This window comes from Solanum tuberosum, unplaced genomic scaffold, assembly GCF_000226075.1.
Source record: "Solanum tuberosum cultivar DM 1-3 516 R44 unplaced genomic scaffold, SolTub_3.0 scf00363, whole genome shotgun sequence".
Lineage (NCBI taxonomy): Eukaryota > Viridiplantae > Streptophyta > Magnoliopsida > Solanales > Solanaceae > Solanum > Solanum tuberosum.
In genome coordinates this window covers 152,757-169,629 of record NW_006239298.1, presented here as the reverse complement: position 1 = coordinate 169,629, position 16,873 = coordinate 152,757, and the positions used below count along the sequence as shown (strand labels likewise).

The 16,873-nt window shown below is 35.4% G+C and overlaps 4 protein-coding genes across 5 annotated transcripts; 3 read left to right on the top strand and 1 right to left on the bottom strand.

Moving 5' to 3' along the window:
- Positions 1-857: 857 nt before the first annotated feature.
- On the top strand, positions 858-3,699 carry LOC102599882 (coleoptile phototropism protein 1-like). The gene is made up of 4 exons (XM_006361841.2): positions 858-1,443; positions 1,538-1,607; positions 1,841-2,938; positions 3,020-3,699. The coding sequence occupies exons 1-4, from the start codon at positions 1,322-1,324 to the stop codon at positions 3,392-3,394; spliced, it is 1,665 nt and encodes a 554-aa protein (XP_006361903.1). The 5' UTR covers positions 858-1,321; the 3' UTR covers positions 3,395-3,699.
- Positions 3,700-3,890: 191 nt separating this feature from the next.
- LOC102583028 (uncharacterized) lies at positions 3,891-7,582 on the top strand. Its single transcript, XM_006361798.2, has 7 exons — positions 3,891-4,152; positions 4,338-4,432; positions 5,522-5,601; positions 5,691-5,746; positions 5,851-5,963; positions 6,918-6,976; positions 7,215-7,582. Exons 1-7 carry the CDS (start codon positions 4,044-4,046, stop codon positions 7,510-7,512), a joined length of 810 nt encoding a protein of 269 aa, XP_006361860.1. The 5' UTR covers positions 3,891-4,043; the 3' UTR covers positions 7,513-7,582.
- Positions 7,583-9,520: 1,938 nt separating this feature from the next.
- LOC102582697 (mevalonate kinase) lies at positions 9,521-14,790 on the top strand. The gene is made up of 5 exons (XM_006361797.2): positions 9,521-9,887; positions 10,685-10,922; positions 11,015-11,268; positions 13,055-13,468; positions 14,386-14,790. Exons 1-5 carry the CDS (start codon positions 9,755-9,757, stop codon positions 14,532-14,534), a joined length of 1,188 nt encoding a protein of 395 aa, XP_006361859.1. The 5' UTR covers positions 9,521-9,754; the 3' UTR covers positions 14,535-14,790.
- A 154-nt stretch (positions 14,791-14,944) lies between these two features.
- On the bottom strand, positions 14,945-16,680 carry LOC102582352 (glucose and ribitol dehydrogenase homolog 1). 2 transcript variants are annotated; one of them, XM_006361796.2, is made up of 4 exons: positions 16,404-16,680; positions 15,668-16,044; positions 15,217-15,575; positions 14,945-15,115 (listed from the first exon to the last, which is right to left on the bottom strand). In XM_006361796.2, the coding sequence occupies exons 1-4, from the start codon at positions 16,668-16,670 to the stop codon at positions 15,093-15,095; spliced, it is 1,026 nt and encodes a 341-aa protein (XP_006361858.1). In that variant the 5' UTR covers positions 16,671-16,680; the 3' UTR covers positions 14,945-15,092. The 2 variants fall into 2 exon arrangements, with proteins under 2 accessions (XP_006361858.1, XP_015171003.1); XM_015315517.1 differs by having other exon boundaries at positions 14,945-15,575.
- Positions 16,681-16,873: the final 193 nt, after the last annotated feature.

Genomic DNA, 16,873 nt, shown 5'->3' with positions numbered 1-16,873 from the left:
TGCTACTATTATATCCTGTAGTTTGCATCAAATTGAAAACTTGCTCACAGGGAGCAACCTTTTTGGAAAAATGTCATGAAAATGTAACACATAGTGGTTTTTAGTACAGAAGAAAATGTTTTACCGATTTATTTGGAAATATTTTCTTCTATTGTATTATAATCCGTCTTGGTAATGCTAAAATTTCTATAAAATCTTAGTCCGTAAATAGTAATGTAGTAATACATATTTTGTTATAATTAAAATGAAAGTAAGGCATTCAACTTCGAAAATGAAACTAGTACTAAACGAATAATCTAATGTCAGGTAAACATTCCAATAGAGAAGAAAGTATACTACTACTTTGAATATGAATATGACACATAATGCTCATCACAAAAATATCAAAAACCTCATCAATGAAGGGAAACAAAAAAATATCAGTAAACAGAAATATTCCTATATCATAAATACCACATTTCAATTTCTATCATATATACTGTGTGAGATGTAGTCATAATTGCTGTGTCCTGCACTCTTTTTTGTGGTTGGTTATTCTTTTGGGGACTAATAGTAGTTGAGCCATTAATAGGAGTAGTTGTGTAGTTGAGCCATGAAAGATTCAATTCAAGATCATCCACTTGAGTAGTACCGTGTACGTGTACTCTTCACCACCTGTCTACATCTCTGCCACTCATTTACATATATATATATAACCGTAATGTTAGACCAGTTTAATCGCACCTCGACTATTTCCAGAGGTTATTTGTTACCTTCCACTACCACATATATCGGGTAATTCTGTCCACCTAAGCTTGAACAGCTGGAAAGGAATCACCTAATATTTTGTCACTGAAATTTGAACTGAGGACTCATGATTCTTGTCATGACTGTTGGAACGAAGTGTTGTGGAATATTATGTTCATGGACCTTTAAATTTAACAACTTGAAATTTACCTCTTATCTATCCTGGCAGGTAGATTTAATTTCTTGACAAAGTCCATTAGATGGAAGTTCAGTTTAAGTGAAAAAAGATCATTAGAGAAATAGAAAACGACATCGATAAGTACTGTTGATATTATATTTGTGTAAATACTGTCTGTTATGCAAATTTTGTGTTTCGAGTCAGTTGTATTACACATCCCTTTAGGAAGAAAATGATTGTTGTCTGAAGGACTAAAAGAAAGACTGGTTCCTAAAATTCCTAAATTAATTAGCACTCTTAAAAATTCAATGCATGAAAGGGACACTATGGTGATGGAATTATATAATATAGCAAAGAAGAATAGACTGTATAGTTCAGAACAGAGGAAACTAAAGGGATAGTATACCTGCTGAAGATATGGTGAAAGAAAATCCAGTAACTGGTGAATCTATATTTATCGAAAAGAGAAATCACTGTGTGATTTATCCAGCAAGTGGCAGTATGGTGGCAGAGTCTGTGGAAAGAAGAAATAAGAACTGGTAGAGTGTATCTGATTTTTGTTTTTGTTTAAGTGATAGTGATTTAAGTTTTATTCCTCTGCAGTGGCTAATGAATGTAACAACACTGGTGCAGGTTTGTCCAAACAAAAATACCAAGTGATTTGATAGTAGAAATTAGAGACCAAAGCTTCCACTTGCATAAGGTACACAGCTACACTGTCCATTTCTCTAATAGAAAGGAAAGTCCCAAATATATAAAGTTCAAAATCGCACCATGTATTAGCTTTCTGCTTTTTATATGACTGATCTTTCCAATTTTTTGACTAATATTTGGTATACTAGATGGAATAGGCATTCTTAGAGTTATATTTTTGTGTTATGAAGTTTAACTACGCTTTCTATGGAACTTCTTTAAGTTATTCTTGTCAACTTTCAGCTTTCCGTGGTTTCAAGAAGTGGATACCTTAACAGATTGGTATTCGAAAGGAATGGGAACAACTATACTAGAGTTCAGATTGATACAATTCCTGGTGGGGCTAAAATCTTTGAATTAGTAGTGAAATTTTGTTATGGACTGAAGATCAAAGCTACAGCTTCAAATGTTGCCCCACTGTATTGTGCTGCTCATTTCTTGGAAATGAATGATGAACTTTACCAAGGAAATCTAATTTCTAAAGCAGAGGCGTTCCTTAGCTACGTAATCCTTTCTTCATGGAAAGACACATTTAGGATCTTGAAAAGCTGTGAATCAGTTTCGTCATGGTCTAAAGACTTGCACATTGTCAAACGTTGCACGGAAGCCATTTCTTGGAAAGCTTGCTCAGAGACTGGAGTGAGTAGTATAGGAGACAATGAAGTGTTAGTGAATGTTACAGCAGATGATACAACCAAGTTGGTGAAGTTGTGTGGCAATTGGTTTTTCCATGATTTTTCATCCCTTCGGATAGATCATTTTATCGAAGTAATTTCATTGATCAAAAAGAGAAAGATTAAGCCAGAGCTTGTGGGGTCATGTATAGCTCACTGGACAAAGAAGTGGATTTCTCAAATCACAGTTTCACAAGAGAAATCGAAAGATCAAGAATTGTCCATCCAGCTACAAAGAGTGACAACTGAATGTTTGATAAGGGTGCTTCCTGCTGAAGAAGACTCAGTTTCCAGCAATTTTCTGCTTCATCTTTACAAGATTGGGCTAATTATGAATATCAATCCCAAATTAAAAGATCAGCTCAAGACAAGAATAGCTCTCATGATGGAAAAATGCAGTGCTAAAGACCTTCTAGTCAGGAACAGTACAACTCTTTTCGACGTGGATATTGTTGTTCAAGTGGTAGAAGCTTATGTTTCTCTTGCATCAAATAATCCCAAGTCAAGAATGTGTGTTGTCGGGAGGCTAGTGAACGACTACCTCGCCCTCATAGCGAGGGATGAGAACCTTGTAGCAAGAAGCTTTGACTCTCTTGTAAATGCATTGCCAAAAGAAGCAAGATTTTGTGATGACAACCTATATAGGTCCATAGACATGTACCTCAAGGTATGCATAACGCATTTTCTCTTTTCGTCCAATCTCAAAAAATTGATTTCTTGGAAATTGAAATGAAATGGCTTATTGCAGGAACATCCTGACCTAACAGAAGAAGAAAGAAGAAGCATATGCAGAAAAATGGAGTACCATAAGTTATCACAGGAAGCGCAAATACATGCCTTGAAGAATGATAGGCTGCCAGATAACATCAGGACACAATTTATACTTCTTGAGCAAGTCAATATGATGAGGTTACTAACTTCAGATGGTTCAAGTTACCAGAGAACTAAGTCACAGACCATAATGAAAGTCAGCAGCGGTTTACGCAAGAGTTGGATGAATTCCTCCCAGACAGAAATGAAAGCGATAAAACAAGAGCTTGAGATGTTAAAGGCTCAAGTTGGTGAACTGCAACAACGTAGGATGGAACTTCAGCAGCGAACAAAGAAAGTTGTCTTTTGTTAGTTTATTATGCTTCATGTCTGTTTAGTGAATTGAAAATTTGGACAATGTGGTTTCAGTTTGTTGAACTCAAGCTGGTGTGGTTGATGAGATTTGCCCTTATTAGTCTGGTAGTAGGAATAGTTATTTAACATTGAACTGGTACCAGAGTCTATGTTTTTTAAAGGCAGATTGTTTAAATGATATGTCAATGGACCTTATAACTTAGGGGTGATTTTCGAGAGTGACTTAGAGATGAGTGATTCTTGAACTTTCTAAAGTTAGCATAACTTCAAGTTTAATAACTTTTGGAAGGTTAACAAATCGAACTAGTAGAGCAAAAAACATCAAAGATAATATGTGATAATAAGTATGATAAAATGACTTACTATCATACATATTAATAGAAAAAAAAAATGATGACATATATCATATTTAAATTTACGATTCCAAAATTATAATTTCATTTTTTGAACCTCCCATAAAATGAAATGGATCTTTTAAGTTATTAATTTTGTTTCTTTCTAACAAGTGATGCGATATTTATTGGAACACTTGTGACTTGAAAGAATATTCAACAAAACTTCTTGGGGCTAATTTAGAAAAAGGAGGGAAAAGGGGGAAATTGCGGGAGTTCTTTCACAACGTTTCCGATAGATTTTGGCAATTGTCGATGGCTAAAGACGGCGGAAACGCGGCGGACCCACCGGCCTCCGACCCAAACCCGTGCCCGATTTGTCTTGCACCAGTTACCGAAGAGTCCTACTTGGATCAATGTTTCCGTACGTTTCCTTTCTTTTTAGTTTTACACATATCTTCTTGTAGTTTTATAAGCAGTCATTGTTTAGATGCAATTTCATAAGTTTTAATCCCCAGTTCAGTTTCTTTTCTTTTTTGCTATGTATGGATTGTTTTTTTATAAATAAATCAGTTAGTAAGTGCTTAATCCAATCATGTTTTTCTGCAGACAAATTTTGCTACAGCTGCATTCTGCGTTGGATAAAAGTGGTTTCGAGTAAGCACTCTCGTGCACCTGCTTCAGTAAAGTGTCCTCTATGTAAGGTTCGAAACCTGTTTTATCATTCTTGTTGGTTCCTATTTCCTCTCAGTGTATTGGCAAAAGTAGATCCCTCTCAGGAATGTTAGCAATTTGGTATAACTAAAATTTTAGGGCATTGATTGATGAACTATTATTAATAGTGATATGATTCCTTCTAGATGCCACACTTTTGCGTAAGAGGGCTTTTACTATGCAGGAACCTCAAGAAAAATGGAACATTTTCTGTTAAGATGAATTTGAGAGGATTCTAGTACTAACATCCATATAATTGTGTGTCACACACACTTGTGAGATCAAGACCGCGGGATTAGATATTTGGTCTTACAAACTTTTTGCTTGATTGGAAGAGTTGCCGAGCCTTGAACACAGTGTGGAAATACCAAAGTGGATAGATTGGAGATGTGTATAAATCTATGCAATTTATTTGTAAATGTTTTACTGAAATTAATCAGATTTTGGTCCCTTTAGAAACTCTGTCCGACTTCTGTTTGCCTATTGAATGTTTTGGAGTTGCTTATCTAAATTTTATTGGTGGGGACATTTATATCTGGGAATCGAAATGAAAGAAACATGGATTTTTTTTACATCTTATCTTTGACGTATTGTATCACATTGGGTATGTTGTTGTCGTTGTTTGATGGTATCAACATTTTGTCCAAAACAAAAAGGAGGCTCAAAAAGACAGGAAATTTGCCATTAAAGGCAGTAATTTTGTTTAAAGCTCGAGTTATGTGCCTCTTGTCTCTCTGAGTCAATGTGCTAAGGCATGCACCTCATTAACCAGTGACTTTCTCATTAAGAGGCAAGCACTAGACAACAGATACATGTGCAAAGTGATACATTATTTTTTTTAAAACATATGAATGAATTTTTATTCAGAATAACTTAGAAACTTAGAAAGCTGACACCTTTCGTTTTTCATTTCCTTTTCTGGAGGATTCTATATTTATTATACTTGGTACTTTTGAAATCAGTATATTTCTGACTCTTCTAATAACTGACAAAATTTTTTAGCTCTTCTATTATTAATATAAAATATTTTCTGCTGGATTTCTTTTGCAAATCAACACTCTTCTTTATCTGTTATGCAGACAGAGAATTTTTCTATTATACGGAGCTATAGTGGAGGGTTTTTTCAACAACATTCTGTAAATGAAAACTTGGACAATAGGTAGTAAAGTCCTCTATACTTGTTCTGCTTTGTTTGTTACTATTCTAGGTTAACGTATTGAGCTCCTTTATATGACATTTGTATTCCAGTGCGTTCTTCACAAAATCTCACAAGTATAGATTGCAGTGCTACTATACCGATGAAGGTAAAGTGTTTTCCATCAGTGGTTTACATTTTAGCCATTTCTACCAGATATCTTTTATGAGATATCACTTTGCTTCCAAGAACTTGAAATTGGTAGTTCTGCAGGGGGCTTATTTGACAAATTCAATGTGCTACGTTATTGGAAGTTGCAGAAGTACCTTCAGCCCAATCCTTGGCTTATAAGTTGGTTGAGAAGAGAAATCCAGTCTTTGACTCAGGTCCTTCAGTCTCATCTTTTTCATTGATTAAATGTTGTAATCTTTAATATAGACTGCACTTCTAACTCAATCTCTTAAGAACTTTTGATTATGATGGTCAATAAAGACGATGAATCCTTGAATCACAAAAAATAAGAAGCATATTTAATGTTTCACAGAGAAAACAACTTCTGATTATTGTTCTGTACTGATAACCTGTTTCTTGCATTCCTTGTCTTCTGTGTTCTTATAGCTGAAGTATGGAGATGAAAACCCTTTTTATTTCCAGACTGAACAAGTTTCTTGGGTTCTTTGTAAGGTAGAGGTGAATACTAATTTGCAACCAATAGGAAACTGTCTGTAGAACCAGCATATCCATGGGTATTTCTTAGTCAATCTTTAATTAGTCTTCAGTTGAAGTAAATCTTGGTGTAACTAGCCAGTTTTCCACTCAGAATAAGGTTGAAGTCACTGGAATATAATCTCTGCGGTGTATAGGTAAAACTGTCTACACTCCTTGTCTGATCCGTGAAAAAGCTTCCTGTAACTAGTTATCATCAACAACCCATTTCTCATCTTTGGCAAGTAGGCAACTGGCTTCCTATATGCCTATTTCCCTCCCCAAATAGTAGAACTTGTAACTGTAAAGAGCTTATATTAAAAATATTCAACATGAATTGATGTCATTTTGATCCCAATTTCTCATAAAATGATTTGTTGAAAACACATCATAGTTGTCTAAAACATTACAAAATAGCCTGAATATGGCGGCCTATTCAAACTTTTTTCCCTTGATTGCTGTGACTGAAAGTCCTAAAATGGCACCCATGGAGAACTTTGGTGATTATCGATCATGTCATTCTTATTGCAATAGTACATCAAATTATGCTTAAGTACTAGACATTTTTGTAACATCTGAGATAACTTTATTGTATGACATTTTTGCTAAGTTTGATTCTTTTGTGCATCCTGCAGGAAGAAGATGTAGATATTATTGTACATCATATACTTGGTGTGATTGATTCATTTAGAAGGTACTGTTTGCTGTAAATAGTTGATTTTGCATACATTGAACTCGCCACCATCAAGCTAACCTCTTTTTTACCAAAAAGAAAAAAGAAGGCTAACAGCTCTATGAGAAAATTAAATGGCATTTTCTTGAAAATTAGTTACCTCAAAGTTATCGTGTTATTGTTCTCATGTTCGCTTAATTGGTCATCATTATGCATTTTCAATATTAGATGAATGATCTCTCTGCTGGTTAATTTGCAGAAATGAGCAAAAGCAAATAAAAGTTACTCCTCAAGCAAAGCAAGAAGAGTTCAAGATCATGGTATCTGAAGCAGCAAGACCTTTCCTAACAGGTCGAACTGATCGATTTGTGAACGAGTTAGAACTATTTCTGGCTTCTTCTTTGACTGTTGATGCTTTTGATAGAGTTTATATCCAGCATTTGGGTTGGAAAATTCCTGAAATGATGGGGGAGGGTGAGGTAGGAGAACCAGTTGAACATGCCCCTTTGGTTCCCTATGTGTACTTGTTTGATGAAGTTTGTGATGGAAATGAATAGATTTTTTGTCCTTGAATCTTAAGTTCACCTCACTTGACATATTTTAGCTGGTGCAGGCACAATTTGTCAATCATTGATTATATGTTTGCTATTTCTCACATCCATGGCCTTGTCCCTTTTAGGCTATTCACAACTCGCAAATTTAATGTTTGAGGTCAGCTTGCTTAATATTGTTGCGTCGTACTAAAATTGTAAGTTCCAAATCTTGCCTCTTATTGTACAGCTACTTGCCAATTTTTATCTGGAGTTCTGGGAATGTACAACTCATATGCTGTTCTTCTTGACTTGTTTAAGTTCACTACAACGATTTTCCAATTGATTATGGATATGTTTACATCACATCTTGTGACTAAACATTCAATCTCCATTACTATAATGTGCTAAGCAAGAAGCATAGAAAAGATTAAACAAACATGGTTGGCAGCCTTCAGTAATGTATATGAATATAATAGGCTGATACGGCAGGCGGCAAAAGTCCAGAATGGATGCCAATGGCGTTTTACCAAGACGGACAATATTATCTATTTAGCCGGCCAATTGGCCAAGTTTGACAACTAATCAGTTATCAGAGTCCAATTTTCACTAATCCAGAATTGCCTCATGTAAGTCCACTTAGAAGATAAAATTATCTCTATCAAAATGTTTTTTATTCTCAGGCCCTAGAAATGATGTTTTACCAACTGCACCATGTTGTGACTTGTGTATCATGAATTCATAGTTGAATGAAGAAAAAAAAATACAAAATGAAATTAGTGTCTGGAAAGTAGTAAAGTTTAGCAAGAAAGATGCAAATTAAGCAAGAACAAGTAGTGATATATGTGATTTGCAACTTTTTATAAATTATTCGACCCAAACAACAATGAAATAGATTTATCATAAATTATTCATATTTTAAAAAAAAGTTATGTTTATTCATATTTTAAAAAAATAAAAATAGATTTGGATCATGGGCCAGAGCTACTTGGGTTTAGCCCGCCCTTGTCTCCCCTTAGAGGGGAGGGGTGAAACTTGGATTTTGGGTGTGTTTGAATTCAGCCTCTCGGCCTTGTTGACTTTACGAAAGTAGACTAGGGCATAAATTATTAATAAGTTTATAACTCAAGATTTACGTTTAAAATATTAACGGTTTCCAAATTGACAAGTTGGATACTGATTTGGTCAAATTTGGTGGGCGGACCTCCAAGTCTGAAAAAAACATCTTTAACATATTGTACCTGAAGTTCAATTTATTTTATTTTTAATTTTTTAAAATTATATTGAAAATATTATAAATTATAATAACTATTTGGGACACATAATTAAATTAAGAGAGAGAAAGTAACTCATGTATAATGAAATGCGGCTTCTTTGTCTCTATTTTTTCGAAGTTTCTATTTGGATTAATGACACATGACATATTATTTAAATTTTTGGCTAGAAATCAATTATTTGAACAAAGCCCTAATTATGATTAAAATAACTAATATAAATTCATTGAATAGTGCATTGTCCATTTGATTTACTTATGAATTAATTGAATTCATGTATGTATAATTTCCAGGTGATATGAATCTCCTAGTTTGGACATTTAACAAGGTGATCTTTGTGGGTGATATCCCAGCAATATAATTAGAGATATCATTCACCATTTGAATGACAAACTTGAATAGAAGAAAAATATTCTTCTTCATCTATATTTTTTGTCTTCTTATTTTTATATTTATATTATTCCGAGCTTGAGTTTATATATTTTCTCTTAATTTTTTTTTACAATCCCACAATTCTAAATCCATATTTTAAAAATTCTTCTTGAGTTTGATTTTCTAAATATCTAATCGCTTTATCTAACTTACTCATTAATCATTATAATATTATAAAAAAAGTCAACTCTCCCTCTACGATATATATTCGACAACTTATTACCAATAATTCTTTTATGCAACTTTACTATTTTTCTATTAATATAAATTACCTATATATTCTTATATGATATTCTGTGCAGAAATAATATTTTAACCGGTAAGAGGGTTAATAAGGGATTGAAAATCACGCTCTAACAATAACGGTGGTTGGTAAGGGAAGGTCAAAAACAACAAAAAGGATAAAATTCTCCGCCATAATCAACTACTCCACTAGTACAGACAGCAGCCATACTTAACCAACGGCTTCCAGTCTCCTTCTGACTCTCAACCATCCGATCTCTGTATAATTAGGTACAGATTCGTATCTCAGGAGTCAGGACTAACGGAAAACGGGAAGAGAGATGGAGGTGAGAGCTAGAGCCCCAGGGAAAATCATAGTGGCTGGAGAACATGCTGTGGTTCACGGATCAGCTGCCGTCGCTGCCTCTATCGATCTCTATACTTACGTCTCCCTTCGCTTTCCTACTCCTGCTGGTATACATTCTACTCCAAATTAGTTGTAAATGTGATTTCTGAATCCAATTGAGGTTGTTGAGTTCTTAATTCACATATATATCGAGTGTTTGAGGCTTTTATTGAGCTCGATTGTGGGATTTTTTTTAAAACTTTAGGAGAATTCCTGTCTGGTTTCTAGTTGACAAACGATTTTCAATTTTATGCCTTTTCAACTCTGTTCTCATTTATCAGGAGGAGAAGTATGTTAAAATATAGTCTTTGCACTTTATTCTTCATCATGTATGCTTGTCTTTGTTGCCAACCTTCCTAACTGATCTAACACTGAAAGTGATCCATCAAAGACGATTTTTCTCCATAGCAAAGGAACCTAAGAGACATTGAGTTTTCTCAAAAAATGTATAATTATATGATGAAGTGTAGAGAATGTTATTCTGATGGTTGAGTTTTAGGCTTTTAGTTGTTAACGGGACTGAATGATTGGTTAATGTTTACTGTGTTATGCTCATTGTTCTCTACCACTACTCTGATATTGAGATAAGATACTGGAGTTCATACTGACCTCTAGGATTTGTCACATATGCTAGGTCTATCCTAAAAATGGATGAACTAAGATAGAAACATGATAAATTTGCTTAATTTCAACTTTTACTTGTCTAAAGAAGGTTATTTTTCTTTGAAAGACCAAAACAAAGAAAAATCACGTTTACCCAAACTGTTGTTTCCTTTTTCATTTTAACCCTAATATGTTTACTGAATTATTCATTTTGTTTTTCTCAAATTATGTTTCTTTTCTTCTGAATTTCTTCGGGAAATAGATAATGACGAAACACTAAGCCTCCAGCTTAAGGATGTGTCCTTAGAATTTTCCTGGCCAATTGCAAGAATTAAAGAGGCTTTTCCAAACTTGGAAAATCCGATTCCACCTTCCTCATGCTCGCTGGAGACTCTTAAATTAATTGCTTCTTTAGTCGATGAGCAGAACATTCCTGAGGCAAATATAGGTCTCGCTGCTGGTGTCACAGCTTTTCTTTGGCTGTTCACCTCAATCCATGGGTATTAACTTTCATTCCTTTACTTGACCACTTGACATTCATAAAACAGATTCCATAATATCACATTGACTTTCTCTTTGATTGCCTTATTAGATGCAAACCAGCTAAAGCAGTTGTCAATTCTGAGCTTCCATTGGGATCAGGCTTGGGTTCGTCCGCAGCTTTTTGTGTTGCACTCTCCGCAGCCATTCTTGCTTTGTCAGATTCAGTCACTATGGATTTCAGCCACCAAGGGTGGCAAGTATTTGGAGAGAATGAGCTGGAATTGGTGAATAAATGGGCTTTCGAAGGCGAGAAAATAATTCATGGGAAGCCATCTGGTATTGACAACACAGTGAGCACATATGGTATGTGACAATAGCCATTGTTACTATATCTACTTTCCTTTTATGATATGTTAACGGATCACAGAACAAAGAGAAAACATCGCAGTCAAGCTGACAAAGGGGCATTAAAGCATATAGTTTTGGCTTAAGCGGGTAAAAAGAAAATATGCTAATTTGTGACTGAGAAGTAAGAAATTGGTAGGACTGTGGGAATTAATAATCATCTATTAAGATAAAAGAAGATATCTTAAAGAACTTATGCGTGCAAGAAAAAACATGTAATTAACTTGAAAGCCTCCCATAATTAAACATTATACTTGAGATTCTAATAAGTAACACCATAGTCACGAAAAGACATTTTTGTTTATATATGTCTAGCTGCCTTAAAACGACTCTAGGATAACAGCTTAATCTAAGGGGAATTGTGTTATAAAAGAATTTCACAAGAGGAATTCATTAGGCTAGTTAAAAATATTCCTATCTCTGACCAGCCGTTGGTATGCTGTGTTCTCCTACTTTTGTGTAAAAAAATCTGCTTGTTAAATTCATCTAGAACACCCACTTCAAACAGTTGCAGTTGTTTTTTGGTAATTATGCTTTTGGAACAATGACATGAATAAGAGGTATCCTCAGTGCTCTATGAAGAACTATTGAGATTCAATTATGGATTGTAACATATTAGCAACACTTATTTTATCTTCTATACAACTCTTTAAATCTCCCTAGGTATCTCAAATATTTGTCGAATGATAAAAGACATCTTGTTGTTTGTTTGAGAGCTATATCTGTTATATTGCCAGTCAAACCAGAATCAAACAAGAACTGGAAACAATGTAAACATAAGCTCCTTCTAATATCTACAGATCTTTTACTTCTGTGGTAATTTTAGGCAAACAAGTTAACCTCTTCATGTCCACACCCCAAAAGTAAAGTTTTAGAGGAAGTAACTTGAAACAAAGACTAATGTTCACTGGAAATAGGTCTAATAACTGTTGACAGATAATCAAGACTCATATTGCATGGCGGATGGCCCAATATCTAAAAGAAACCTTGCCTTACAAGTTAAATTATGTTGGTTTTTCACTTTTTGAGTCTACGGCTCTTTAGACATGATGTAAAGCGCTGGAGACAGAAAAACATCATTTTAGGGTAAATGGGCACAGTCAGCATAGAAAAGATTCTACCAGTCACAATCTAAACATGTCATTACTTACTCACAAAGGGAAATGCAAATTATTTCTTTTCACTTTGCATGTTCTATGTTGCTCAATAATCATAACTTTTTGTTTGCAGGGAGAAGAGAATTGTTCTCTCTTCTTCTTTTGCAGTTCTACCGATTAAACTTCACATATATGTCCTGTTTATATTTGGTCTCACAAAACATACAATGAGGTCTTAGATCCATTAGAGAATCTGATTTTTGCTATTCATGAAGGTAATGAACTGTTACAGATGGTTATCTAATTAGAACAGATGAGCTATTTTAAAATTGATGTTTGCTTGGCAAAGATTGCTTGGGGAGCTCCTGAATTACAATGTTAATTTCTCTCATGTGCATTGGCAGCGTTTTGACACTCTTCTCCTTTTATGTGGCATTTTTTTTGGGACACGGGGTTTGTATAGTCACTTGCCCTTCTGTTCCTCCTACTATCATCAAGGTATCTTGTACATGATTTGCCTGAAATATTTTCCATGGTAGATTTTTCTTCTATGGTTAAGAAACATAGGATACTTCTAATTTTCAGATAGTCAATGGAAGGATATGTCAGGATTTTAATGACTTCGCAACCTATAACTTTACATACAGGAAACATGATCAAGTTTAAGTCAGGCGATTTGACACGCCTCAAAACAAACATGCCACTTAAAATGTTGATCACTAACACAAAGGTTGGGAGAAATACAAAGGCATTGGTGGCTAGCGTCTCCGAGAGGACCTTGAGGCATCCGACTGCAATGGCTTCTGTGTTTACTGCAGTGGATTCTATCAGTAATGAGGTGGCTGCAATTATTCAATCACCTGTCTCTGATGATCTTGCCATAACTGAGAAAGAAGAAAAACTGGCAGAGTTGATGGAGATGAACCAAGGATTGCTTCAGTGCATGGGTGTTAGCCATGCTTCCATAGAAACTATTCTTCGAACAACTCTAAAGTACAAACTGTCTACCAAGTTAACTGGAGCTGGTGGTGGAGGCTGTGTTTTGACATTACTACCAACCCGTATCCTTTAATCTATTTTCCTTCTGATAAATGCTTTCTAATCACAATGTGCTATTTATATGATATCTCTACTCACTATTGACATTTTTGGAGTTACTCTGTTTCTCCAGGATATTATACTTCTAAACTCTAATCTGCTTTACCTGGGATGCATTGGCCATCCCCATGCACATTAAGCTTAGGTTCTTGAACATTACTCTAAAAAGGTAAAAAAGTTATTCACTAGGTCACAGTTCTATATACAGAGATGGACAACATTCTTTATCACTAACATTTTCTGCATAGTGACATTTGTTTTTTGCTTGTGGAATCTACATCTTATTTAGAAGTATGAACTGCAATTCTTGCCTTAACTAAGCGAGTCTGGAATATGTAATATTTGCTTTCTTCTTCTCACCGTTTCACATCCCTGTGTGTCCCACTGTTTGTCAAGTTTCTCATTTCCTTTTTCTGGGAACAAAAAACATATGCACATGAAAGCATTTTGTCAAGTTTTTCTTAGAACAAAGAGCATATGCGCATGAAAGCATTCGTTTTAATTGATTGAAATTATATGACTCTGCAACTATTTTACATGGTTATATCCAACTTTACTGAAATTACACAATTCAACAGCCTATTTTACAGGTGTTATATCCATCTCTTCTTGCCTGGTCTACTTGATGCTTTTGTTAATTGATTGAAACTACATCTATTTTACAGGGTTATATCCATCTTTACTGAAGTTACATAATTCTACCGATATTTTACAGTGTTATATCCATCTCTTCTTGGTTGATATACTTGATCTTTGACATGTCTGAAAAACCAACCACTAGACACTAATCTTCTCTATTAATAGCATTAATCATGTCTGCTGCCGAGTTCCCACATTTCAGCCTAGCCTTCTTTAAACTTTCCTTGACAACAATTTCCAGTTCTATCAGGAACAGTCGTTGATAAAGTGATAGCTGATTTAGAAACATGCGGATTCCAATGCCTGCTTGCTGGAATTGGTGGAAATGGCGTAGAATTTTCATATAGCGGCATTCCTGATATAGGAGACAACGGAGGCAATTTGTCATGAGATCTATCTCTGCACTCTTGAATGTGGACATGGAGGTGCGCTTCGCAATCTAAAGAAACTCAGATCCCCGCCATCAACTTGTTTTATAGTTCAGGTCTTTGATTAAAAACTTGCAATAATTATAGAGACAAATTTCATTTAGTTTTCTTTTTATTTCTTCTCGACAAAAATATAAATGGCAATTGGAAAATTCCCCGTTTTGATAATTGGAAGCACACGTTAATTAATTTTACTTCCAAAGTTACTCTTGTTGGTTCCTCCTATTTACTTGTCCTCCAATTTGTTTAATTTCGTTATCCAGTTGCTATCGGCTTCTTCCAGACAATATCTAAGAGCAGATGAACCTTGTTTTAAGGGACACCAAAGCGCAGACACAAATAAAGAGACAAAAGCGTATTTTTCATTGCAACTTATAAAGATACTGAGTGGAGTATTATTCTATTAATACCACTTCACTGTGGAGACCATAATAGTACAAAACACAGATAGTACATTAAAACTAACACAAAACAGATAAAAGTTTTCCACGTAAGCTGACAAAAGCTCCCAAAGAGACTTTTAAGCATTGACTATCGTCCCACCTGCAAACCAACAATATACAACATTCAGATCATATGCTCAATCTAAGGATAACATATTAGTTTTAATTTTAGCAACGTGGCTATGTAAAGGCCCAGCATACCATTAGGGTGGATAACTTGGCCAGTTATATAGGAGGATTCCGGGCAAGAAGCCAGGAAAACATACGACGGGGCCACCTCTATAGGCTGAGCAGCCCTCTTCATTGGCACTTGTTTACCAAAATTTGCACATTCCTCTTCAGAAAACGAAGCTGGAATCAGTGGTGTCCAAACTGGGCCGGGGGCAACACCATTAACGCGTATGCCCCTTTCCACAAGCTGAAGGGCAAGTCCTCTAGTAAATGAAACAATTGCACCCTTTGTGGCTGTGTAATCAAGAAGTTTTGCATTCCCCTTGTATGCATTCACTGATGTTGTGTTTATTATGCTGCTACCTTCCTTCATATGTTTCAAAGCATGCCTGCAGCCAAAACATTCATTTGAATTGTACAGAAGTACTGTAAAACTTACCTTACACTATAATTGTGTAAATCTTCTTAAAATAGGACCAACCTAGTGACAAAGAAGTAAGAGAAGATGTTAGTTCTAAAAACTCTCTCAAGCCTTTCCTCATTGATCTCCTCAACCGAACTAGCTTCGTACTGCTCTGCAGCATTGTTCACCAGAATATCAATCCGGCCATAGGAATTTACAACCTCATCAACCACTCTCTTGCAATTGTCATCGAATCCCAAGTCCGTTGGCACCGCCATTGGGTCCTTTGCATCTGCTGCCTTGGCTTGCATTAGCAATTTAAGTGTGTCTTGCGCATCTTTTTCTTCTTGAGACTTGACGTAAGTGAAGGCCACAGTTGCACCTTCCAGTGCAAAGCAATGGCACACTGCTCGTCCAATCCCGGAATCGCCTCCGGTCACCAGCGCTATTTTGCCCTTCACATTATCAAAATAAAGAGCTTATTAAACTACTCCCTCTCTGCCACTTCACTTTTCTTTTGTCTTCTCTTTTTAGTCTCATCTATCCAAAAAAAAGAATATCTATCTTCTCATAATTAAAAAAAAATAAAAATTGATTTTTTCTTAAACCTTATGTGAAGATCAAAGTTAAAGATGCTAGATAAACTGGAACAGAATAATACTACACAAAGGCGTATTCTCCAAGCATGCACAGTACACTTCAGACTTCCCTTCGTACTTGAGCCTAAGAACTAAATGCAATTTGTAAAAGTTTGCGGTAGCAGGTAAGAAATGAAGAAAATACTGAAGGGAATTAAGAAAAGAGGATTAAATACTCGAAGCTTATTAGCAGGCTTGTAGTCCTGGCTAGAATAGTGAGGAGTAGGGTCCATGGCATGTTCCTTGCCAGGCTGAGTTTCTTGTTTCTGGGGTGGGAATGTTTGTCCACCTGAAGCCATTGATCTCACGATAATATTAACCGGAGGATATGATCTTCTTCTCTTAGTGTTGTTGTTAGTAAAGAAGCTGCAGGGAGAAATTAGGTGAGTAGTGAAAGTGGAAGACAAAGCTCTAGCTGAACAAGGCAGAAAACGAGAGCACATTACCCTTATATACGAAGAAAAGTAGTGGTGAGTGATGAATGGATATACTTGGCAAATTAAGGAGGTGTTTTATATGTATGTACACGGAGGAGGAAGAGGGAAACGGTGGAAGAGTAGCAGCTAGGACGTGTCTTGTTAAGCCGCATGCAGTACTGGACACGTCTGTAGAAACGCACGTCATAATTAAGGTGTGTTCGGCGGAC